This window comes from Scleropages formosus, chromosome 15, assembly GCF_900964775.1.
Source record: "Scleropages formosus chromosome 15, fSclFor1.1, whole genome shotgun sequence".
In the NCBI taxonomy this organism is placed as follows: Eukaryota; Metazoa; Chordata; class Actinopteri; order Osteoglossiformes; family Osteoglossidae; genus Scleropages; species Scleropages formosus.
The window spans coordinates 24,932,164-24,957,507 of NC_041820.1; the positions used below are offsets into that span (position 1 = coordinate 24,932,164).

Sequence of the window (25,344 nt, forward strand, 5' to 3'; positions counted from 1 at the left end):
TCTAAATCTATGGTCATCCCATTTCATGTCAGCAAACCTTACCTGGACCCTCTCCTCACTGCCACTCAGTAGCCCTGTGTCAGTCAACTCCAGGGCCTCTTTTGCTTTTGCACACTTCTCTCGATCATCTTTCAGTCGCCCGAACTTGCCCTCATAGATGGTGAGGGACTGGAGGGCCTCTTCTGGTCGGAGGTTTCCCTACAGAAGCAGAATAGCATTTTGCTTTGGTTAACAAGACCGCATCAAATTACGGCCCGCAATAGCCACGCAAAGTCCACTCACAGCAACGGGCTTGGTCTTCTCCCAGTCCGCAAGCAGGTCTGTGGTGCGGTTCTCCACTGCTCGATCCTCCTGGACTATCTTCATCTGCAGATTGGCCACTTGCTGTTGAATGGCAGTATCCTTGCGCTTCATGATGTCACTGAAAGCACCCCACTCGCCTTCAATGTTGTCAATGTACAGCCAAGAAGGTGGAAACTGGAAGCGCTGCTTCTCCAGGAGGCGCTGTCCATTGCGGAACAGCTAAAAAGACAGTGCCCAGTTTCACATTATACATTAAGAAACCAAATACAGCATTTTTAATCAAGTAGAGATTAGAGAAATTAAAGACTTGATCACATCAGTGTCACTTACATCAACCTGCTTCTCAAACTGCTTAATTTTGCGCTTCAGAGTTTGAACATAAGTAATAAAGGTGACAGCATCTGAAGTACTGGCTGTATCCACAGAGTGCTGCTCCAGTTCTTGGCGGGACTACAAGAAGAAAAAATGGCAGAGGTCAAATAGGTCACCAGAAACCTGGGTGCAACAGTTCTCGTGTACTAGTAGGCATACTTTGGAAATCTGTGAGTGGAAGTCCTGCATGTTGTTGCCGAGCATCTGTCCAAACTTGCTGAGGACCTCTTTGTGCCACGAGTCGTATTTGAGATTGACCTTCGACTGAACCTGGATTAAAAACCAAGTGGGCGATCAGTTAACTCAAAGGTCATCTGGGTGGATGTCAATGTTTTAGCTACAACTAAACATGGAACAAAATTAAAAAAAAGTGACATAACAATGGAAACTGAATTTAACAAAGAATGGGGGGGGGGGGCTTTACCTTGCCATAATCTATGATCACAGGACCAAACTCCTTTCTGGTCTCAGCATTGTCAAATGTGCCTCTGGCTTTGCGGATCTGCACCAGCAAAGCCTGCCACTTATTGAGATCCTCCCCCAGTCGGTTGTAGATGTTCTCTGCTTGCATGTCCCATAGGCACTGGTACTGCAGCCACACCTAAGGAAGTAACCAAGGAGAAAAATCAGGGAACAGGTGACATACTTATGCAATGAAACTAGGCAAGAAAAAGGTCTTAGGATAGGTCTTCCAACTAGATCGCACCTTGACATACTGCTCCACTTCATTGACAATCTCCATCACTGCATTGTAGGCTTCCTCCAGGGCAGCAGGACCATCTGGCATTCTGGTCAAGGCATTCCTATAGAACTTCTCTTCCTCTGACAGCTCATAGTGCACACCCACCTGCCATTACAACACAGTATTAGGTAATGGACTTCAGCAGATACACACAGAAAATTTAACCATGGTATTACACATCACTGGTTCAGGTTAATTATAAAAGACAGTAGAACACTGCCCCACCTGATAACGCTGACTCTGGATTCGTGGCAAAGACAGAATGACCATCTTCCATGAAAACATTTCCTGGTACAGCTTGTAGCGGCAGTCTTCAATGGGAGGATTTAGATAGATGACTTGGTTGGTGATTCTCAACTCATGCACTATGTTCTGTAAAAAGAAAGCATATTTTAGAAAGTACAATCATCCCTACGATACACCCATTTCAGTTATGACAATTTGATTTCAGGATGAGTTTAGTATCCCTACTTTAAGTTTGTGTTCACCAGGACTGAATTTGGATTGTATGCCTCCTGACTGCTGAGCAAGACATTTATTCATTTAAATGGCTTTCCTTCAAAGTAAATTATAGTTGACAAGTATTTAGTATCGGATACACTATAGTAATAAGCCTACAATCATTCATATATTTATACATTTAGCTCATGCTTTTCTCCAAAGCGACTTACAATGGTAGTCTACCTACAATTATTTACCCATTTGTACAGCTGGGTTACTCTACTAGAGAAATTTTGGGTAAGTACCTTGCTCAAGGGTACTACAGCCAGAGGTCAGGATTGAATCTGCAACCTTTGGGTCCAAAGGCAGTCGTTCTAACCACTACGCTACCAGCTGTCCCTATACATCACTAATGTGCATGCATGTGTACACACACAGCAATTTACAGACAACAGTTCACCTGAGAGAATTTCGGGAGGAACCCCTTACGAACATGGGGACAACATGCAAACAAGACATGGGTCCTATCCCCACTCACAGAACACAGGTTAACATCTCACAGCACTCCACTGAATGCAACCCCATAAGCCTTGTTTTCATATACTCGTCTATTTTTTGCATAAAAGCTTAAATTAGTGAGCACCAAATATGTGCATGTGTGAGTATTTAAAACATGGTATATAATCATTAGAAAAGAGCCGAAGCCGCACAGCTATAGAGTAGCAACATTAAGACCGACTTACTGAATAATGGATAAGCAGACACTACCATGTTATGTTGTATTATAAGCAATGCTAATTACTGAAGTGATTTCAAAGTGATCTTGTAGTATTTTAGCACAAGTGTATGTTGCTTGTGGGGCTCAGGAATGCACAACTAACCATTTATTTAAAAAAAGCTTGTCCAAGTTACAACTTTGCATTACAAAAGGTTTTTTGTGTATCATGGCTTTGTAAGGTGGCGGGGGTAGTCCCCAACATTAAAACCTTATTTAAACAAACAAAAAAACCCCAACCAATAGAATACCTTGATTTTTGGTTCTCCTCCAGGTTTGTGGCTGACTTGTGGGGCTTCTGTATCCATGTCCACATCAGCCTTGTCCTCCATCTGTCCCCGAAGAACTTGGGTCCAAGCTCTCAGACCAGCTTGGAGACGCACCCCTAGGATCCTCTCAATCTAGAAGTTACGCAAATAATCTCTTAGCCTCATTCAAATTAGACCAAAAAAAAAAAACAAAAAGTTGAGTACATTGATTCTGGAAATTTATAAACTTTTGACAAACAGAAGTCCACCCAAGTCAGACAGCATGCAATCTGCTTCTTTACTGAAATGATTAAAAAGTTCTCATTCAGAGACCATGATTTACAAACCTCAATGTCCAGCTTGTTGACCCAGATTGGCAAATTGGAATATGAGTGGAGATTGAGGTCATCCACAGCTTTCTGAACACGGTTCAAGATCTCAGTGAAAGTTTTGTGGTCATACATGCAAGTCTCCAGAGAGCGTACTTCTAGGTCTATTTTTTCCTCAATCAGAAGAAGATCATCCACCTACAGAGGAAAATGCAAAAACAAGTTTGTGAAATTTTACATAAAATTAATTATGTATAAGCATTTATAGAGCAAAGCACAAAACAAACCTTCTCCTGGAAATTGAACACTGTTTCAGCCAGACGTTGTACGTAAGGGTCAAGCTTGTAGGATTCCCAGACAAGGGCAATACCTTCTGTGATCAGGGCCTGCACTTCCTTCTTCAGCCCAGCCACTAGCAAGGAAATAGAGGTTCGCTCCTCCACTTTCTCACAGGTACGCTCATAGGTACGCACACTCTCAATGAGAGAGATGGCAAATGGATAGAGTTGGTTGGCCTGGTGGGCCTTGTTGACGATGGCCAAGGGTACACGGAAGCTTAGCCACTTCAAGTTGCGCACTTCCTTAGACAGTGTGATTATTTCAGGAAGGAAGTTGACTTTGAGTTTCAATATGTTGCCAGAGCGCCCACGAGCACGGCTGCTCTCGATGGTGAAGATGCGGCCCGACACCCCCAGGTTGCGTTGCTGTACTTTGCGGGCCCAGTCATCGAAGATCTCCTGAGTGTTGAGCTTGGCACGAAAGCTGTCACCATCTTGTTTGAGTTTGAGACCTTCCACATGGTTCTCCCATCCTTTGCCCAACACATCTTCCACACGCTTCATATAGGCAGTCAGTTGCCGGTCAATTTGCTTGGCCCAGATGATGGAGCCAGAGACAGGGGGCAGATCGCGCACGTGGCTCATCTTGCAAGACTGGCTCTGTGGGTACTGCACCTTGAACTTGTCATGCAGGGATTCAATATCATCTTTCACACGTTGGATGAGCTGAGTTTGGTACTCGCGGATGGCCCCACGGATGTGAGGGCGCACAAACAGGGCGTTAAAGCGGGAGAAGATGCGGAACATTTCGTTAGCATTCTTGGCAGTGCCCAGCTGGTCGCGGAGACGGGCAGTGATGCGGGTCTCCACACGGTCTATGCGCTCATCATAACGCTTCATGGCTGCTTCCCAGGCTTCCATGCCCTCCTTTGACACATCCAGGCCATCCACTTCCTTCACGTTCTCGTATGCCAGATTCACCTCTTCAATTGCATTGGCATCAGCTGCATCAAAGAGGACCTCTGACACCTTCATATCAGGAGGTTCCACAGCTTCACCTTGGCTGTGCTGGGGGACAGCTGACACCTACAGCCAGAAGGAACAGGTTTGAAGATCAAATTCAACTTACTGATTTCAAAACACATTCAGAGAGGAAGGTCATTACTGTTAGCAATTCATTCTTGAAAATCCAGTATTGTACAGAATTTTATACCTGAGGTCGAAGGACGCGCACAATTACAGCCCGCAGCTGTTCGTGCTGTCTTCGGAAGCGCCTCATGTGATCCAGCCGGGCTTGTAGCTTGCGGTGGGCAGGACTAAGCCGCCATACCATTTTCAGATTCTCCTCCCTCTTCCTCTTCACAATGTCCCTAAGCAACACCTGCAACTTCTCATACTCATCCTCCCATGTCTGGAAGACCTCAAAGCATGCCACCATCACCTGCAAACACCAAGTGGGCAACCATGGGAACTCTGACATTAAAGCAAGAAATCAACAACAAGAGAAATACCAAAAGACCAACCTTCTCGAATTCTTCATAAGCTACATGCATGAGCTTCCTGGTCCCCAAGACCTTAAGAAGCTGGGAGCTGAGGTCCCGAGAGATGGCCTCCACCAAACGCAAAGCACGCTGAATGGGGTACTTGGTGTTGCGTATTTTGCGCAAGTGAGTGAAGATGGCAACCAAGGCCTGGCGAATTTTGTCCAGTTCAGTAGCTGACAAGAGGTCGTTGAGTGGGAAGTCCTTCATTAAGGGGTTGTAGTCATTCACTGTCTCAACAGCCTGCTTCAGACCTGTGGATGACACATTTCAACTTAATGACAATCAAATGTAAATGTTTGTAACAAGTAAATGAAAACCATCTGTGGCCTATAGACGTTCTTACCAGTGTCAGTGTCAAAGCTGACTGTGGCATGGAAGCGCTTGCCATGCTTGAGTATGTCCAATGTGAGGAGGACCTCAGGACTCTCTCGTTTTTCCTGGATGCGGTTCAAGGCACGTTCCAGGTTCAGCCAGAAGCTGATCTCCTGCAGAGCGGTCCCAGAGGCAGGGTCCCGATCCAGTTTTGTGACCTAAAGAGTGAGGAAGCAAAGCATTCAGTTTTATCAGGAACCTCTTTACTTGCCCATCTTGGAAATTACTAAATCTTCCATTGAAGAAGTGTGCTAAGAACAAAATATTTCTGTGCTGAACACTGGATGAGGAGAGAAACACCATGTACCATAAAAATCACAAGGAATCCAGGGGATCCTTGCTTTTCAAGATACAGAAATCTTATTTGGACTATGACAATGACCTTTTAAAATCCATACAGGAGTGACACTTTAGTACACATTACAGGTACCACTGTTCACTCTACATGTTGAAAATATAATCAGATGCTCGGAGGGTTCTAGGTCCGTTGTGGTGGAACAACCTTCCCGTCACTCAGAAATGCAGAAACTATTTTCAAGAAGGGTCTGAAAACCCACCATTTCCAGATCCACTTTGCCCAAGATCTCTTCAGATCTATGGTGTAACTGTTCACGCATCATAACTCCAGAAGCATCCCCAGATACAACCTTTATTCAGCAATTACTCTCGTATTGTACTGCTCATTTGTGTGTTTAACATTTAATAAAAAAAAAATGTAAAAAAAATTGGTGTGGGTATCAGGATTTGTCTGTCTTATGCACCTACTTGAACAATGAACCTTGATGTAGCAAGTGGTAGGGAACAAACTAGGTTTGCTTGAAACTTTCAAGTTCGCAGTCATGTCTCCTCAATGTAATGCATAAATTGTACTTTTGTAAGATGTACATCACTTTGGACAAAAGCGTCTGCTAAATGAATAAATGTGCGAGAGTCCTCTCACCTTCTGGATCTCTCTGATCCACCGATTGACACCTGACTGAAGTTGATTGAGAAATGTCGGGTCCTCTACTTTTTCGCCGAAGTCGGTGACTTTGGGTTTCTCCCCACGCTCATAGCACTGCTTAGCGACATTAGTGATGATAGGGTGGATGAGAAGACTAATTTCAGGGATCTCAATGTTTTGCTGCAGGTGCAGCAGCCCCATCTCCAACTCTGCAATCTTCTTTTCCACAGACGGTGCCATCTTGTCACCATCCCTGTGCCAGCACAAAAAAAACCAATGCAAATATTACCATTTACATAGTTCAGGCAAAGTAGACAATTTACTGTTGCAAACAAATTCAAGTTCCCTGCCACAATGGGGTCTACCTGTCAGCCTTGCCAGACTCCCGGATGTAGGATTTGAAGAAAGGGGCCACTGCATTGCTGATGAAGGAATGCAGGGTTTCATAAGGTGAATCTTCACTGAGAGTCAGGACACGCACTTGGGAAGAGATGGGCTTGTCTGCATCGATGACTCCAGTCCTCTTGATAAAGGCCAGACTGGAAATACAAAGGAAAATGTACAGTGCATTAATAATGGCACCTACAAACCTTTGGCTTTTACTGATTGTTTGAGTTTAAAATACTGCTTTTCATGATGTGACGAGGTACTGTACCTATTAGACTTCAACCCATAATGTATGTCAATGCTGATGTTGTATGAGATGCACTCTTTCTCCTCCTCACCTTCATCACCAACATCCTCTGGGGAAACAGCAGGGGAAAAAAAACTTGCATTTTAAGTGATATAACAATGCAGTAGTGGGATACTTCTTGAGCCTGTAATTTTATGTAATGTTCTAAACTTCTCACACCCCCTCTGTATAAAATGAGGGCAACAAAAAACTTCTGAGGCCAGGAGAAACAATGGTGAAAGAAATCAGTAATTCAAATGCATAAGAATTCTGAAATATCCTAAAACATTCAACACAATGAGTTAAGGAATTGTTTTTTTTTTTTTTTTTTTCTTTGCTAACACCTTTGTCCAAGCAGCAGCAAAATGCTTCTAGTGTTCACATATAGAAGAGTACACTTCACACCCTTCACTCATCTAATGAGATCTTGCACAATGAAAAAAATAAAGGAAGTATACTTTTCCAAATGATATACTTATTTGGTACAATTATTCTCCTCCCACTAATACTCTTCTTGTCAACCATTAAAGAGGGGGGAACACTGCCTACTATGTTTCACTCCGCAAAGCAGACACTGCAGTTACAACAAAAAGACTACGGTCTACAGTAAATACTTCCTGCTCCCTGTTACACAACATTCAACCAATCATGATTATGGTAACCTCAACTCAATAAAACAGCAACAATCTGTATATTAATGGTAGATTTTTTTTTTAGTCAATATTATAAAACATGCTGGAGTTGTCATCACACATTAAAAATACCTTTTATTTTGGACCACCTATTTTTCCCCTCAGACACAACAGGACTTTGTCAAACCTGGTGATGTAAAGGAACAAATTCCAATAAGAGGTATGGATGCTTAGCATACAAAACTGGTTTGTAACATTTCATTCATGGGGGGGGGACTTTAATAGAGAAAATGCATGACTATAAATCAGTTTCTGTGCAGAACCCTAAGGTTATGCTGAAGTCCAATTTGTGCCCCAAGAAAACATTCTTGGTTGTTGGCATCTACATGTAATGTATAGAAGATAAGGTCAAAAACTCCTGAATTAAAACGTTCCCTGTGAGAGCGTAACTGGGGTATAATGTGCAGCACAGGAATTCGGCCAGCGCCTCTGTGAGCTCATGTCTGAGTGGGAGGGGCACTAAGTCATTAATGTCACTGCAGCAGAAGATTCCCGGTCTGCAATGCAGCACTTTACTCCCACACAAAATTGAAATAGCACACTTGTACTTAAAACATGAAAACACACTGCAGAAATTCCATAACGAAATGGGACCCAAAAAAAAAGTAGTGCTGTGATCTATTGAAAGGTCAACTGCTTATATAAATATTCACACACTTGTGTACAAATTCAGTAAAATGGGTCTTTCACTTGATGACAGACCATTCCAAGCTATGTTTTATAGGCAATCGTTATAAGTTCCCACAGACATTACTTGCCCCTAAAACGATCACATTAAGCTCAGCAGATCTGATCATGAGACCGAAAGCAATTTTGGTGCACTGCAAATAAATATTAACATTTATTAATTTCGCACCATTGTCCAAGAAGAATTATCATGATTTACAGAGCAGGGTGTTTCTACCCTATCAGTTCAGGGTAAGGACCTGATCAAGGGCACCACAGCAGGAGGTGGAACCCAAACCAATAACCTTGAAATTACTAGCAAACAACCACACCCTGGACACAACATGCTGTCCCATTTTACCTCACTTGAACACAGCTGCTGTACGAGAAGAGCTGTGTACAGAAAAGGCCAGGTTTCCGCAGACGTCATGTCCTACTAACAGTAATCGGGTGTTCAGCAGGACCTCAAGGTATTTGCGGCCAGCGCACGATGTGCGGTGAAACACGGGAAACTGAGATGAACCAAGAACAGCCCAGGAGCCCCAAGGACGTTCCCAAACACTCAAAAGATACACAAGCCTTACAATGGGAAACAAACAAACAAGGGTGTCCATCTTCTCTGGACTTATTACGTTCATCTTATAAGCATCGGCTGAAAAGGTAACACTCTCCAGAGCTACTTACGGCAATTCACCCATGTATACAGCAGAATGATTTTCACTGCAGCAATTTAAGGTGAGTACCTTGATTGAGGGTAGGTATTACAACTGTAGGTGGAATTTGAGCCCAAGTTCTTTGAGTGCAATGTGGCAGGTCTAACCACTGCACCACCTGGTGCCCTTTACACTAGTAAATTTTGCATGTATGTATCTGTTCAAACTTCTGCTCTCTGCAAACACACATCTAAATGTGTTTTCATTAACATCAAAAGAAAGATCCAAACAAGCATGCTGGTGAAAGAGGTCAAGGAAGGGCCCTTTCCTCAAAACTCAACAAAGCACTTTTCACTGTGTCAGAGGCTCACCTGCTCTCAGACACTCGCTTCCAGCCCCGACTCCAGTCGGTGTGTATGAAGGCAGACCTGTCATTGCTTTGAACATGTCATTTGTGCTGCTTAAAACCTAAGGCGTGAAGGCTACTCGGCTCGCCCTCCACGTTTCGCTCGTTTATCCACTTTCACAAATGGCATTTTGAAGCATGTGGTTTCTGCACCAACATAGAACCAGGGGCCAGCAGGTGGCAAAACGGTTGGAACTGCAGACTTTACAGTCAAAAGAGATGGGGTCAAATCCCACCTCCCGCTGCAGTGCCCCCCCCCCAGACGGAGCAAGCTGCATAACCTGAATTGACCAAAAAAAAAAAAAAAAAAAAAAACCCTAAAGGTGTATATAATTAGTATATACATACAAACAAAGCTGCTCCAAGTCACACACTTGAGAAAGCAGTCAATTTCTCACCATTACCTGAACTGTTCCTCCGTTCAAAACGGCAAGAAAGAGGCTCATAAGAATTAAGTCCTCTCGAAGACACACTCCCATTACCCACCGCTTGCAATCTCCTACTGAACTGTCCACCACCTGGGGCTGCTGTGGCGGGAACTTGCCGGAGGAGAAATGCAGTACAAGACAGGCGCGACAAAGAAAAGCGGGAGGGGAAAAACACCACAAGAGAAAGCAAATGCGCGGCAAGAGAGCGCGTGGCTGCCCGACGGGGACGGCGCTCGTGACCACACAGATCGCGCGCACCCGCGCTCCCCTCCTCCGCACACACACTGGACCCAGGAATCATGGGCATCGCGGAGCCCGGTGTCCGCGGGTGCGATGCGCACCTTTGAGCGAGCTCCTCTCCACCAGGATGGTGTGCACTTGCGGGTCCGACAGGAACTTCCTCATCTGCTCCACGGCGCTCTTCTCCTCCAGCGCGCCCTCCAGAGCGGCCGGAGCCTCGCCGCCATCTTCCAGCAGCAACGGCACCAGCTTGCGGATGTGCTTCTGTAGCACTGACGTGTCGGCAACCGTCTGCACAGCAGCGGACACCTCCATGGTGCCCGCGCTCTCCTCGCCTCCACCGCCGTCGGACATCGCAACAAAATGTCAGCGCGAGCCCTTGTTAACACAAACGCAGGTTAAGACTCGCACTACTCCAACAACCCTTCCCTGCTCTAGCTGTACAATGGTGCCGAGACTTAATATACGGGGACCAACCAAATGACAAGCGGGATATATGACACGGTTTCGGAGCATTCTGGGACTTGTGGTCCTTAGTGAGGGAAAGACATTGGACACACCCTTCATTTAGTACTACAATACCCACAATGCATCCGCACTGAGAAATCACGGGCGTTCACTGCAGACAAGCCGTCGCCGAGAACTTCCTACGCACCGGCTGGCACTGTTTTTTTGCAGAGTCATGTCGCACATCGGTGGTACTTATGAGGAGTTTACAGCGTCACTCTGCATCAGAATATCAGTATGCCCGCACAATGTTTTTAAGGTAGTTACAATGTGAAGCAAATAAAAGAGAGTATTTTAATAAAAGAGTTTACATTTCTCTAACATCGGAAAGAATAACCGTTTGTCGCACACAATTTCATTTTAGTTGTCTGGAAGTCATTTTCAGATATCTGTGGTTCATTTGTTTTGTCGTTTGTAAGTGAAACAAGATTGCAAAAATTTATAGAAATTTGACGTGGTATATATTACTCACTGTAGTGCAGTGTAACACTGCAGAAGAGAAGACACCGAGGCGTTAACATTCTAACATTTAAATCCTAGGACTACTGTCGTATTGTTGAGAAAACAGAACCCGAATGCATTATTAATATTTATGATCATATAAATTCACGTTCACTTGTGTCGAAGTAATAACGGATGTGTGTCCGTTTCAACGCCAGAGGGTGATATTGGTCCAAATACACAACTAATCACTCCATCCTTAATGAGTGCGATAAACATTCATCTCTTTTTACTATGTTTGTGGATTTAAAGCAACGAGCATACACGAGTTGATGTGTCTAGAACTGTACTGTAATATTTCTTCGCGAACCTAGTTCGGCAAGAAAAATTGTCTTGAGGTAACAATTACAATATCAATAAACCTATTTTGAACAAAAATATTAAGTGCAGCAATGTATTTCCTACCAAATGCAAATGTACCGATCGGTCATGGTTACCGATCTACTTTGATGTTAATTTCACATTACGTTATAGGTAACCTCCATATGAACAATTCAATAGAGTAACGTGAAAAATGTGTGCAATAGAACGGGTACAGTGAGTGGATGTACACTAAGCATCCAGCGAAACGGTGAGAATCGGCGGGTGAAAGCAGTCAACGCCCAATGGAACGGCGGTCTCGTCATGTGACCAGCGCCAGCCAATCGCGTGGGCGAAGCGAAGACGAACAGCTGCAGTGTGTGCGTCGTCCGTGTGCGAGAGAGGGGAGCGAGCGAAAGCGGCAGCGCGCACACGAAGACAGAGACGCGGGCGGGTGTCGGTGGGGGGCCGAGGGAGCCGCTTAAACTGCGATGCCGAATAAAGCGAAAAAAGACAAGGTGAGTGAGTGAGTGTGAGAAAGAGAAAGAAAGAGAGGGAAAGGTTACTGCTGCCGGCTTGCGTCCTCACGGATGCCTCACCGCAGCAGAACAGAAGTTGTGTGAAGTGCTGAAGTGGACTAACCAGCTAACCAGGTTAGCCGCTGCCAAGTTCACGCCGACTCGCTCCTTCCACGCAAGCGCTGGCGCGGAAACATCCAGCCGTGAGGCTCCTGTGTCTCTCTGCCTCCGTCCGTCTGCTCCTTGTGAGGCGAGCTCGCGCGCCGCGCGGGGGCCGCCTGTCGCGCGCACCGAGCGCCGCTCGCGCCGCGCGCCTCATGGAAACTTGTCCGTTCGCAGGAGGCTCCGAAGTCCGGGAAGACGGCCAAAGGCGGCAGCAGGGATGGAGCGGAGACCCCGGAGAAGGAGGTAAGCAAGCGGACAGGAGTGCACAGCAGGCCGGCGCCCCTCTCTCCTCCCTAGATCCGTTAGCCTCAGATGGCCCCCAGCCGCCGAGGGTGCCCGCGGTCCCAGTGCACGTGCTCATGGCTTGTGCTCTGACAGCTGTCCCCGAGCCACTGACTCTGTTTCCACCCTCAGTGGATCTCGATCCCCTTCTTCCCTTCCTTGGTGCAACGCTAAAGGGGTTTGAACCACTCAGTGTGACACTGATAGGACCGAATCGCCTTCTCCTGGGTCGCAACCCATCACCCCCAACACACCTGTGCTGTGCGTGCGCGCGCGCGCGCGCACACACACACACACACTTTCATCACTTTGGCTGAAGCGCTCTCTTGCAGGCATCGGTTCAACTTTCAGCATCTCTGCACAACAACATGGTGCAAAACAGGATGTGATCCATGACTTGTGGTCATGCACTTGACTTTTCACCAAGGTGCTTGATCCTACGACCCCGTGGTGCAGTATTTACGTGTGAGTGGCATTCCTAGCTTGGGTGTTTGTCAGTTCAGCATGGTATGCTTAGCAGTGTTTGTGTTCACAAGACAGAAAAAACCCACATTGTGTGTGTTGCTTATTAGTCCATCTTGCGTGATGGAGTCTATCTATGTTACTGAGAGGACCAGGTGAGTCACACCTTGCGCAGAGGGGACAGCTGGTAGTTTAGTGGTTAGAGGTAGTGACCTTTGGACCCAAAGGTCACGGGTTCGATCCCCACCTCCGGCCTTAGTATCCTTGAGCAAGATACTTACCCTAAATTGCTCCAGTACAATTGGCCAGGTGTATAAATAATGAAATTGCAGTAAGTTGCTTTGGAGAAAAGTTTCAGCTACATGAATACTTTTAAATGTGTGAGTGGCACCTGTTTGCTGTGTGGTGTCATGGTGGGTGCCGAGCCCAGCGTAGCAGCCCAAAAGTAATGAGTGAACGTGTCTCGAGGCTCCAAGGAGACTGAAGAAATAGATGTTGAATGTTGTGTAATGTTGCTCATACATAATTCAGCGCTGCAGGATGACCTATTTAGGATCCTTATCTCTAGTTTGCAAGTGGGTTTATTCTCACGTATGTGTGTCGGTCCTCAGAGATGAGAAAGGTTGGGAATGTAGTCGGTGCGAAATGTGTCGCTTTTGTTTGGCCGGCCTGCATTGCATCCAGACCAAGGTGTCAGAACGCACGTCAGTGTGCCGTTGTGTTCTGTCGCAGGCCTCCTGGAGATAATTGATGGCAATTTAAGATCAAGACATTTAGCATTCGTTTATTTAACTGTCGCAAAGTGACTTATGTGGACGCTGTGTACGAAGATGCGCGCCATGAATTTACAAAAGTACTTTTTGACTTTCCCTCTTATGTTTCCTATTTCCTGTCACCAGTGCCGTGGAGTCAGTACGCAAAACCTTTGACTCCGGCTCCAGTAACCCAGTAATTGCTTCCGACTCCACGACTCAGACTCCACAGCACTGCCCAAAGGTTGCGCGTTATTTTGGGGGTCGACTTATCTGGCGAATATAGGCCTAAATTATATTACACCTCTAATTTTCGGCGGTTGACTTATACGCTGGCATACACGGTACATTTAGTCAGAGTCAGTACATTTTTACCGACTCTGACTCCAGTAATCCAATAATTGCTTCTGTCTCTGACTCCACAACACCTCCTGTGGCTGGCAACGTCAACCAATCAAACGGCAGCTTTGCTGCAGTTATGATTATTTAACTATGCTTTTCTCTAGTGTTAAGATGGGAACAATGACATCTGTACAGCAGGGTAGTTTTTACTGTGTCATTTCCAGGGGGAGTATCTTGATCAAGGGAACTACAGCAGGAAGTAGGTTTGGAAACTGGGTCATTTAAGGGCAGGGTGGCAGGGCAGCTCTAACAGCTGCACCACCTAGCGCCCTGCACGACTACTTAGTTCATCAACAGGAATGTCCGTCCCAGTCTGTTGCAGATTAGTGTTTTGCTGCGTGAAATACAGTGGCCTACATGCCCTCAGAAGGATTGTTAGAACAAAAGAAATCAATAAGTCATCCTAGTGGAAACAGGACATGCGAACCGGAATGTGGAGTGATGGCAGTGACCCCAGCGTCGCAGCTCGTACTTTTTTGCTGGGTTTGCTGCTGGAGCTATATGTGTTTCACGTTTTTTTCCAGAGTTATAAAGCGTTTAATTGTTGCAGGAGGCGCAGCGGTTAGAGCTGCCACCTTTGGACTCGAAGAACCTGAGTTTGAATCCCTCATCCTGCTGTAGTATTTTTGAGTAAGGTACTTACCCTGAATTGTTCTAGTAAAAATGGAAAAAAAATGCCATCTGTGCTACTGGGTGAATCATTGTCGGAAGTCGAACAATGTAAGTCGCGTTGGAGAAAAGTGTTGGAAAACTAACAGTGTTTTATCTCAGGGTCCAGGTGTCCTGGTCAGAGCACATGGTTCATGCCTGTCTCAAGGGTACAGCCGAAGTGAAGAGAAGCGTGTCGTGGCGGCCCAACCCCTGTATTGTCCTATGACATGTACAGTATTAAAATGTCAGAGTTGTCTTGGCTAAGCAGGGCGAAGCGGTCCTGTGTGGAACAGGTGGTAAACAGAGGCTGTGATGTTGTGGTAAACACAGGCAGACATTGCTGCTTATTGAAGGGATGTTCTGTATTGTTTGAGGTGCAGTTTTATACAGAATTAAAAGAAGGTAAAGAGTGTCTCATTTCCATGCCAAGTCAGGGTAAGTTATGGTTTTAAAAACACATGCAAGGTGTGTGAGGCTCTAGTATTTGTCATGTAGCTCTGGGTACCTTGGTGTAGCGGTATTTTTGGCAGTAATGATGTCCCTGCACTTACTTGATTTAATCAGGGGAGAATTATTTGACATTAGATAACATTTAGCGCAGGTGTGGAAGGCGGCAGAACTCGCGTCATTTTTTTATGTCCATTTTTTTGTGTGGAAGAATGGAAGTACAAGAGAGTGTCACAGTGGCCAGAGGTGCAGCTGAAGCTTTCTGACCAAAATAGTCCTCATGTAATTTGGTTTGTGTGGCTGTATGGATAACCCCCCCCAGGAAGTAGGTTTGGCACAGTCCCTGTGTATGAGTCACTTTGGTTAAATCCATGTGCCTGTCACTGTAGCAACTTTTTTTAAATTATTTTTCAGCTGTTGTGTCAGCATCAGTGATCAGCATCGTATCTGCGTCCCCTAATGTGTCTTGTGGCTCAATACGTCCCTGTCAGCCAGCTGAAGAAGAAGCAGCTGAAGAATGCACTTCCTTTCCCGCTCCTCCCGAAAGGCGTGGCGTAACCATGGCTCCTTTCCGCTCCCTTCCTCCTGCCTGTCTTCAGTATCTCATGTCCAAGCGACTATGCGTGGGTGTTGGAGTGCGTTTGTGTTTCTCTGCACCCTGGAACCAGCAATGCTGATAACGTCTTTGCTTATCACCAGCTGAAATATGGGCTGCCCCCCCCTTTTTAAAAACCAGGTAAACGAAACAGGATTGTGATCTAACTCGCGTTGTCCCGTAAGTGGGTACTGCAAACCCTCCCACCGCCCCAAGGAGCACCAGTGTTCGGAGTGCATAGAGATCACACTGAAGGGCTCTTGCTGGGTTCACGTGTGACTGCCCTTTTCATTCTCTCTGTGTGAAGCAAGCAAGCAAGCAAGCAAGCAAACAAACAAACATGGAGCACAGGTTGCAAGTCTTCTCCAAGCAGTGTCGAAGTCCATCTTATTTAAGAGCACATTCTCTAGTAAAGTTTTGCCATCCATCCATTTCCTTGCCCGTTTGTCCCTCTAGGATCGTGGTGGCAACAGGGAGAGTAGAGAGGCCCAGCCACCCCTGTCCCCTGCAACTTCCTCCAGCTCAGCCTGGGGGATCCCCAGCCGTTCCCAGGCCAACTGTGAGATATAATCCCTCCAGCAGGTCCTAGGCTGACCTCGGAGCCTTGTCCCAGTTGGCCTTGCATGGTATACCTCCGGAGGAAGGCGCCCAGGGGGCATCCTTATCAGATGCCTGAACCACCTCAACTGGCTCCTCTCAATGTGAAGGAGTAGCGGCTCTACTCTGAGCTCCTCCCAGATGTCCAAACTCCTCACCCTATCACGGAGAGTGAGTTCCAACACCCTGCGGAGAAAACTCATTTCAGCCGCTTGTGTCCACGATCTTATTCTTTCGGTCATTACCCAGAGTTCATAACCATAGGTGGGGGGATGGGAGGTAGATCGACTGGTAAATGGAGAGCTTTTGCCTCCGCTACTGTCAGCTTCCCTTTCTTTACCACTACTGTCTGGTACGGTGACGGCATTACTGCTGCCGCTGCTCCCAGTCTGCGGCCGATCTCACGCTCCCTTCTCCCCTCACTCATGAACAAGACCCCAAGATACTTGAACTTCTCCACCTGAGGCAAATTCTCTCCCCTTACCTGGAGGGGGCATGCCATCCTTTTCCATGAGAGAACCATGGACTCAGATTTTGAGGTGCTGATCCTCATCCCAACCGCTTTCACACTCAGCTGCAAACCGTTCCAGTGCATGTTGGAGACAACCATGTGACGGTGCCAAAAGGACATCATCCGCAGAAAGCAGAGATGTCACCTTCCAAGTCCCACAAAGAATGCCTTCCTGGTCTCGACTGCGCCTTGATATCCTATCCATGAAGACCACAAACAAGAGTGGAGACAAGGCACAACCTTGGCGGAGTCCAACACCCACGTTGAACAGGTTTGACTTAATGCCGAGTATGCAGATGTAGCTCTCGCTCCGTGTGTACAGAGACCGAATGGCCCGTAGCAGTGGCCCCGGCACCCCATGCTCCTTAAGCAGCTCCCCCATTTCTTGGGGAACACGGTCATAGGACTTCTCCAAGTCCACAAAACACATGTAAACTGGATTAGCGAACTCCCATGCTCCCTCAATTATCTGTGAAAGGGTAAAAAGCTAGTCAACTGTTCCACAGCCAGGACGACATCTGCATTGTTCATCTTCAATCCGAGGTTCAACTATCGGCCGGAACCTCCTTTTCAGCACCCTGGCATAGACTTTCCCAGGGAGGCTGAGGAGTGTGGTACCCCGATAGTTGGCACACACTCTCCGGTCCCCTTTCTTAAAGATAAGGACCACCACCCCAGTTTTCCAATCCAAAGGCATTGTCACCGAGGTCCATGCAACATTGCAGAGGCATGTCAGTCATGACAGCCCTACAACATCCAGGGCCTTAAGCAGTTTTGGGCGAATCTCATCCACCCCAGGTGCTTTGCCACCGTGGAGCTTACCAACTATCTCAGCGACTTCCACCAGGGAAATGAACTCTGATAGCCTGGAAACCTCTGGCCCTGACTCCTGTAAGGGAGGCATATCTCTTGGGTTTAAGAGTTCCTCAAAGTGCTCTTTTCATCTCCTGGCAATGTCCTCATTAGAGGTCAGAGTTTCTCCACTCTTGCTGAGCACAGCTTGAGCAAAGCTCCTCCCACCCTTCTTGAGCCAGCGAATGGTTGTCCAGAATCTCTTTGGAGCCGGCCGATAGTCATTTTCCATAGCCTACTGCCTTTTTTGGCTTCCGGTACCTGTCTGCTGAGTTAGGAGTCCCCAGAGCCAACCGAGCCCTAAAGGCCTCCTCCTTCAGCTTGACGGCTTCTCTCACCACCGGTGTCCACTAAGTTCTTGGGTTGCCGCCATGACTGGCACCAACAAGCTTTTGGCCACAGCTGTGCCTGGCTGCTTCCACAATGGAGGTTTTGAATAGGGTCCATTCAGACTCCATGCCCCCTGCCTCCTCCAGGACTTGGGAGACGCTCTCCCGGAGGTGTGAGTTAAAATCATTTCGGACAGGGTCCTTCGACAGTTGTTTCCAGCGCACCCTCGCTAAATGCTTGGGTCTACCGGGTCTGTCCATCAGTTTTTCCCCGCCATCTGATCCAACTCACTACCAGATGGTGATCAGTTGACAGCTCATCACCTTTCTTCACCCGAGTATTCAGAATATGTGGCCTCAAGTCAGAGGAAACGACTGCAAAGTCGATCTTTGCCATTTGGCCCAAGGAGCTCTGGTACCAAGTATACCTATGAGCATCTTTGTGTTGGAACATGGTGTTTGTTATGGACAAATCATGAGTAGCACAGAAGTACAGTAACATTTCACCGTTCGGGTTCAGATCGGGCAAGCTGTTCTTCCCAATCACCCCCCACCAGATTTCCCAGTCGTTGGCAACGTGAGCGTTGAACTCCCCCAGCAGGACTATGGAATCTGTCGGTGGGGCCCTGTCCATTGTAAGGTACTTTGCCTTAGGTGATATAGTAAAAATTACCCAGCTGCATCAGTAAATATAACATTGTACGTGACCTTGGTCAAAGGTGACACCTTAGAAGGAAACAAATAATTGAAATAATTAAAATAATTAGGTGTCTTAAGGCTGTAACAGGAAGGTCGTGGACAGGGAGCTGCGTCAAATGGGCTGTTTGGAGCGTTTGACAGTGTGCTTTTGACATTGCTTAACGGCAGCACCGGTGTAAATTGTTCGCAAAGTATTTATGTAACGAAATGACGACCATTGACACTCTGCTTAAGTAAGTTAACCCAGTCCAGTGTGTTCTTCAGCTGTGAAGACATTTCGGTATGGAGCTCTGTGTTCTCATTAATAAATAGGTGGATGACATCCCGCCTCTTCCGCTGTGCATTATTTGTCACTTTGTTGTCCTCACACCTTTCCTTAACGGTTTCTTCTGGAGGGAAATGTGTTTAGCCGTGGACGGTGTTTCAGAAAATGAATATTGACATTCGAGTGCAGCCCGTGCCCTCATGGGCAGCGTGTAACTCTTGGGGTCCACGCTGCCCATGAGGGTAACTCTTTTGAGTCTGCAGTGTGTTAAATCTCTGTAGACTTCTCCACTTCCTGTGTGGTTGTAAAGCCCAAATTGTTTGTTATAGCATGTGGAGACTTCGTAGGTTCTGTCACCAGGAATGTCTAGTTTGTGTCAAAGTGACGTGATTCATAACCGCATCTTCATATTTGCCCTCAACCCCCCCCCCTTTCCTAAGGCGACGGCTCTAAGTGCTAGTGGACAGGCAGTGGCTGGACGTAACTGGCACTGGGACTCTCGTTTTCCCCAGGGCGTTGGCAGGAAGAGCAGCGGCGGGGCGCCACCCACCACACAGCTGACGAAAGGGAAGCAGCTTGGGCCTCAAACACCAGTCAAGAAGGAGAAGCGGCAGAGCTCCTCGCGCTTCAGCCTCAGCAACAATCGAGAGTTACAGAAGCTTCCTGCTTTCAAAGGTACCTGTCCCCTGGGCGCATGTGCTCGCCAGCGCTGTGCAGGCGCTCCTGGACCACGTGTCACGCGTCACTGTCACATATATCTAACATGCCCTCGAAGTGCGAAAACATAAGTCGTGCCACGCTCCTTAGGCCCACGTTGTGTGGGGTGACATGGCTGCACTGTGTTCATGGAGGAGCAGGTTTATGCCCTCAGAGATGCAGGGTCTACTCGCTCGGAAATTTGGGCCATGTTTGATCCCTCTACATACTCATCTGTTTTTGGACGTAACGTTTGAAAGTTGTCTTCTGTATTCAAGTGAGGGGGTGCATTTTTTGAAGGCTCATTTCAGGAGAGCACCGAGTACATCACTTTGGCTGTCTGCTTCCCCTCAGCATCAGTATCATTGTAGATGCATTTCTTTCATTGTCCCTTATATGCAAATTTCCCATCTATTTCTAATAATCACTTATTCACAGGTGTTGCTTTTCCATTTTTACCCTGCAGAATACACATTTGTGCTGTGGCACGGCATTCTTCATACAGCCATGGATGTAACGTTATCATTGTATATTTTATTAATCATAGATGTTTTACGTAGACCCTTTCAGTCTGCGCATCACTTTGAGTAGTTACCTGTTTGTGGCATAAATGACCATTTTCATATTAGCCTTACTGGAGAGCTTCTCTCTTTCCACATATAGGGTGGCACGGTGGCACAGCGCCTGGCTGGTGCGAGAGGACAGGTGTTCAAGCCCCGCTCAGTCTGTGTGGAGTTTGTATGTTCTCCCCTTGTCTGCGTGGGTTTCCTCCGGGTCCTCTGGTTTCCTCCCACAGTCCAAAGACATGCTGTTCAGGTTCCCCCATAGTGTGTGAGTGACAGAGTGTGTGTGTTCCACTGATGTATGGATGAGTGACCCATTGTAAGCAGTGTATCTAGCAGTGTAAGTCACCTTGGTGAATAAGGTGTGTGGGCTGATAACACTACATATAGTTCATTGGAAGTCGATTTGGAGAAAAGCTTCTGCTGAATAAAAAAAAAAAAGTAAATCTAGGCTCCTGACTGTTGTGGTGTGCTGTTATACTGCTTCTAGCCCAGATGTTAAAGAGAACCTCTCCCATGAGTTTGCATTTTGTGTGTAATTCACGTGTGTAGAGAGATCCACATTGTAGCCTGAATGTACTGAAGAAGGGTACACTGTTCTGTGTAAAAATCTGCAGCCACACCTTGCTGATGGGCAATGTTGATGAGCCAAAGTCTGTTGGAGACACATGCAAGTTAGGAAAGTTAATTGTGGAAAAAAGGGTTTCGTGGTGCTTTTGGGTGTGAAAATTGCATTTAACTTTTTTTCCTTTTTTGTTAAACTTCCTCTGTTGAATTGCGCGTGAGTACTAAAGTTTCACAGCACCCGGCGGAGTCTTACAAGTAGCCTTTCAGTGTTCAGTAGGTGGTCTGCTACATAATTTATAGCAGAAGCAGTGCTAAGCTCTGTGTGTGTGTGTGTGTGTGTGTGTGTGTGTGTGCGTGCGCGTGCGCGTCTTATCTCATGGAAAAATGTATCTGACTGCTTCCTTGGCCCAGTGCTGCAAATTCATCCCCCAGCCAGCTCTCAGAAGTGCAGTGCTGTGCTGGGGTCTTTATTTCGGAAAAGATGTTTTACTTTCCACCAGGGCTGAAAAAGTATGTTGGTGTCTCTGGCACCTTCTGGTCCTTCGCACCCTGCTCTTTGCTAACACTTTTGGCTGTTCCTTGATATGGCGCATTGGGCTGTCAAAGCTAGATTCTTAATTTTTTATTATTTTTTTTTTAATTTTATTTATTTCATTAAATTATTCCCTCCGAAAGTGCTTTTAGTAGAAATTCCGTAAATCTCTACATTTTTCTTTATTTAATAAGTCTTTAATTTTCTGTTTCAATCCGACTGAATTTAACCTGCTTTGATTTCAAATGTGCTTTGGGTGATTTCTAAGTGTCTAGCTTGAATCGGAGTCCTTAGCCAATCCTGTTTCGTGGCTTCTTTTGTGCGTGTGGGGCATCGGTTCCCTGAGATATGAGCGGGCTCCCGTTAACACTTTCTTCGCTGTCCATTTCCGTTGGGTTCTTTTATTCAGGCTGAGGAACTTTCTTGCTCGCATCTCTTTTGTACGGGACTCCCTGATGCGGATGCCCTTGTGCTGACTATGGCTGCGTTCCCGAGGAAACGCTGAGCATGATGGTCAGCACAGTCGCGCTCATGCTAGATCCCATCATGAGAGCCTCTCAGTGTAGATGCTCGTAATTAATACAATCGTCCCGTAACTTGGGGCGGCACAGTGGGATAGCGAGTAACGCTGCTGTCTCATAGCGCCTGGGTGGTGCGAGAGGACAGGGGTTCGATCCCCCCTCAGTCTGTGTGGGTTTCCTCTGGGTGCTCCGGTTTCCTCCCACAGTCCAAAAACGTGCTGTTCAGGTTCACCCATAGTGTGTGTGAGTGACAGAGAGTGTCTGTGTGTTGCACTGATGTATGGATGAGTGACCCATTGTAAGTAGTGTATCTAGCAGTGTGAGTCACCTTGGTGAGAAAAGTTTTGTGAGCTGATAACACTACATAGAGTACATTTATACGTACATTTATTCATTTAGCAGATGTTTTTCTGCAAAGCAACGTACATCTCATAGAAAATAGTTTGTGCATTACCTTAAGAGAAAGAGACATAGCTGCAGATGTGTGATTAAGTAGTTTCCTTCACCATATTCACCGATGTTCATCACACAAGTAGCTGCATAAAACTTTACCAGAATTTTTACCAATTCCTAATCACCTTCCCAGTAGTTTTTTTTTTTTTTTTTTTTTTTAATATTTGTTTGAGATACATATAGACATAGTATGCATGCATGCAATATAGTATCCATTGGAAGTCGCTTTGGAGAAAAGCATCTGCTGAATTAATAAACGTAAATGTAAACTTGTGCTCGCAAATGCTTGCCTTGTCGATTCCGATGAACAGGACCGCAGTAAGGGGAGTGAGTCTTTGGAGGTGGATGTGGTCAGATGCTGCAGAAATTGTACAAAGAGAATCTTTTCTTCGTTTCCCAGGGATGTCGTTTGCATGTCAAAAGTGGAGGAGCACATATATAGTAGGCACTCATTTAATTATTAATATTGTTATTACAAAGTCACAAAGAGTATCACCCTTTTTATACAGCTGCAGGGTTTACTGCTGAATTTCAGGAACCTGGCTCAGGGTTCCATCAGGAGGGCTGCTTGTATAGAGAGAGACTGGGGTGAAAATTATTTATGTGCAGTGCAGCGGTGCTCAATGCACTCCAGCTGTGTGCATAAGCAATGCTTTCTGTGTTTGAAGTCTTTATATCTGATTACAACTGGATGTCCTGCATATTTTTTGGTAAATGTGATGTTTAGGTCTGTTTAAAACAAAAAAAAAGGCTTATAGTGTAATGCAGGATAACAGTATAAAAGACTTCAGAAATACCAGGATTTTTTTTAAACTCTCCCACATAAACACAGATTGTCGTTGAACCTATTCTCTGTATAATTAGCTGAATTATGACTGGTTTTTATAAATAACTTATGTTTTCACTACAGCGCTTTGTCCTGTTGCACGCAGCCTCATCTTTCACCAGTTTAAGCCTTCGGAAACGGAGACGAGAAACTTGCGGTCCTGCGAAGGAGCCTTTTGAACAGCATCTCGTTGTCAACTGACACTCTGAGCAGTTCAGGTTACTCACACATTACCGTTTCTGGCGAATTAACCCTGCAACCATAACAGAGGAAGTGTCACGAGCCTCGAATGTCAAACTCGACTGCAAGCGCCTGCACACGTCTAAGTTCAGTGTGATAAAATCTTGAGTTGTATTAGTATGTGATTGTGAAGATATAGATTTGTTAAACGAACCCTGTATACAGGTTGCCATCTTTATATGAGTAATTATCTTGCATGTGCTTGTACATAAAGAGCATCTTCAGAGACACCACAATGTTTTTGTTAAAGAACATGACTGAGAAAATGGCCATGCTGACCTCAGTCCTTCTTAACTTGTGACCATGATTTGCTTGAAGGCTCTTTGAGTTTGGACAGCAGGGCTGGCTTTGGCTCGGCAGTCTGCGTTTCAGGTGCTCGTTCTGCAGGGGTGAAGACTTGAGGTTTTCCTTCACTTTGGGAGACTTGGGAGAGCATGATGTAATTTGTCTTGACTATTTCTGTGCTTACATTTACTTTGTGTTTTGGCACGGTGGCACAGCGAGTAGCACTGCTGTTTCACAGCGCCTGGCTGGTGCGAGAGGATGTGGGTTCAATCCCTGCTTAGTCTGTCTGGAGTTTGCATGTTCTCCCCGTGTCTGCATGGGTTTCCTCCCGCAGTCCAAAGACATGCTGTTCAAGTTCACCCGTAGTGTGTGAGTGACACAAAGAGTTTGTTCCACTGATGTATGGATGAGTGACCCAGTGTAAGTAGTAGTGAATCTACCGATGACACTACATAGAGTTCATTGAAAGTCAATTTGGAGAAAAGCATCTGCTCCATAAATAAATGCAAATGTATGGAGGAGTGGGACGAAAAAAGCCCAATTGAGGCCTTAGGACTTACTTAGAAAACTGCTTTCACTCTTCTCATTTTGGAGGTAATTTTTATTTATTGCTATATATATAATATTTATTGCTTTATACCAGTTTATTGTTTTGGACTTGACAGTATGTTGTCGAGTGCTGGTATAATGTTGCTCTGTGACGAAAGTACTAAGTCTTTGGCTAAACTAAGTGTTTGTTCTTCAGCTGCTCTGCAAATCAGGGTTTTATCATATGTGTTCACAAGTCGTTTGAGTGAAGACGTCTGTGGCAAGTGGCGTCCTGCAGACTTTTTGCAGAACATCCCATCACCTTGAACAGCAGCAGGTCCTTTAGTGAGATCACTCAAATGTTTTTCCACTCAAATGCTACCACATCATTTAAATTTTTTTGTTATAAACTGTGTGGTCAGGGACCTCCTTCTCCATGTCTTGTGGCCTTTTTTTTTTTTTTTTTCCTTCCCTTTTTTCAGAATCCCCCCGCAGCACATCAGCAGGGGCTGGTACCACTTAATCGTGTCTGTACAGGCACAGATCAGCCCCAGCTCACCCCTGCAGGGAGTCCTGCACACCAAGGCCTCCATTGAAATACTCACCAAGAATGCAGAACGGTAGACAAAACATGCTGACTTACACTTTCATATTGTGTATAGACAAAGACATTCCTGGTGTTGTCCACCCAGTGCTCGAGATGCTGTCTATTAAACTGATTAAATTTTTAAAAAACTTTTTCAAACAAACTGCAACTTTTTTTGCAATGTGATCATCTCCCCTTGGTCCTCACATCCTGTGTGCACCCTGCTCTTTGTGCTCGCGGGCGATAAGATACCGGCCGCCTTGTGTGTCTATGTGTTGTTTACAGACACCAGCTAGAAGTTGCAGCCCTGTGTGACTCATCCCCCATGCCGCTTGTGTATCCAGCGTGAGAAATGTGGTTGTGTAAGAACTGTGATCCTCCAAGAATGGCATTCACATAAATGGATTTGGCAGCACAATAGCACTCATATGCAACTATTTTTAGGAATAAATCCCAAGATGACCATATAATTCTAGCTTATTGATATGGGGTGGAATATGACGCTTTGTGGATAAACGTCACCCTTGTCTCGTAAACCACACGGGGGTCTCTGTCACATAGATTGACTTTGCTGAAATGGTGGTTTGGCAAACCGCGTGTTCACTTG

General features: G+C 45.9%; 2 protein-coding genes across 5 annotated transcripts in view; one reads left to right on the forward strand and one right to left on the reverse strand.

Annotated features, from left to right (window-relative positions):
• Positions 1-10,572, reverse strand: part of dync1h1 (dynein, cytoplasmic 1, heavy chain 1) — a 36,690-nt gene extending 26,118 nt beyond the window's left edge. Inside the window, exons 1-17 of one of the 2 annotated variants that reach the window (XM_018764149.2) lie at positions 10,207-10,572; positions 7,003-7,090; positions 6,713-6,886; positions 6,345-6,600; positions 5,376-5,562; positions 5,012-5,283; positions 4,702-4,929; positions 3,498-4,574; positions 3,229-3,408; positions 2,885-3,034; positions 1,643-1,789; positions 1,382-1,522; positions 1,100-1,276; positions 835-945; positions 634-753; positions 283-522; positions 43-198 (exon numbers count right to left, since the gene is read on the reverse strand). In XM_018764149.2, the coding sequence (XP_018619665.2) occupies positions 43-198; positions 283-522; positions 634-753; positions 835-945; positions 1,100-1,276; positions 1,382-1,522; positions 1,643-1,789; positions 2,885-3,034; positions 3,229-3,408; positions 3,498-4,574; positions 4,702-4,929; positions 5,012-5,283; positions 5,376-5,562; positions 6,345-6,600; positions 6,713-6,886; positions 7,003-7,090; positions 10,207-10,459 (3,957 nt within the window). In that variant the 5' untranslated portion in view covers positions 10,460-10,572. The remainder of the gene's footprint in view (positions 1-42; positions 199-282; positions 523-633; positions 754-834; positions 946-1,099; positions 1,277-1,381; positions 1,523-1,642; positions 1,790-2,884; positions 3,035-3,228; positions 3,409-3,497; positions 4,575-4,701; positions 4,930-5,011; positions 5,284-5,375; positions 5,563-6,344; positions 6,601-6,712; positions 6,887-7,002; positions 7,091-10,206) is intronic. The other variant, XM_018764148.2, reaches the window with a different exon arrangement.
• Positions 10,573-11,781: 1,209 nt separating this feature from the next.
• ppp2r5ca (protein phosphatase 2, regulatory subunit B', gamma a) overlaps positions 11,782-25,344 on the forward strand; it is a 51,380-nt gene continuing 37,817 nt past the window's right edge. For 2 of the 3 annotated variants that reach the window (XM_018764230.2, XM_018764231.2), the window contains exons 1-3: positions 11,782-11,931; positions 12,271-12,339; positions 19,453-19,615. In XM_018764230.2, coding sequence (XP_018619746.1) covers positions 11,905-11,931; positions 12,271-12,339; positions 19,453-19,615 — 259 coding nt within the window. In that variant the 5' untranslated portion in view covers positions 11,782-11,904. The remainder of the gene's footprint in view (positions 11,932-12,270; positions 12,340-19,452; positions 19,616-25,344) is intronic. The other variant, XM_018764232.2, reaches the window with a different exon arrangement.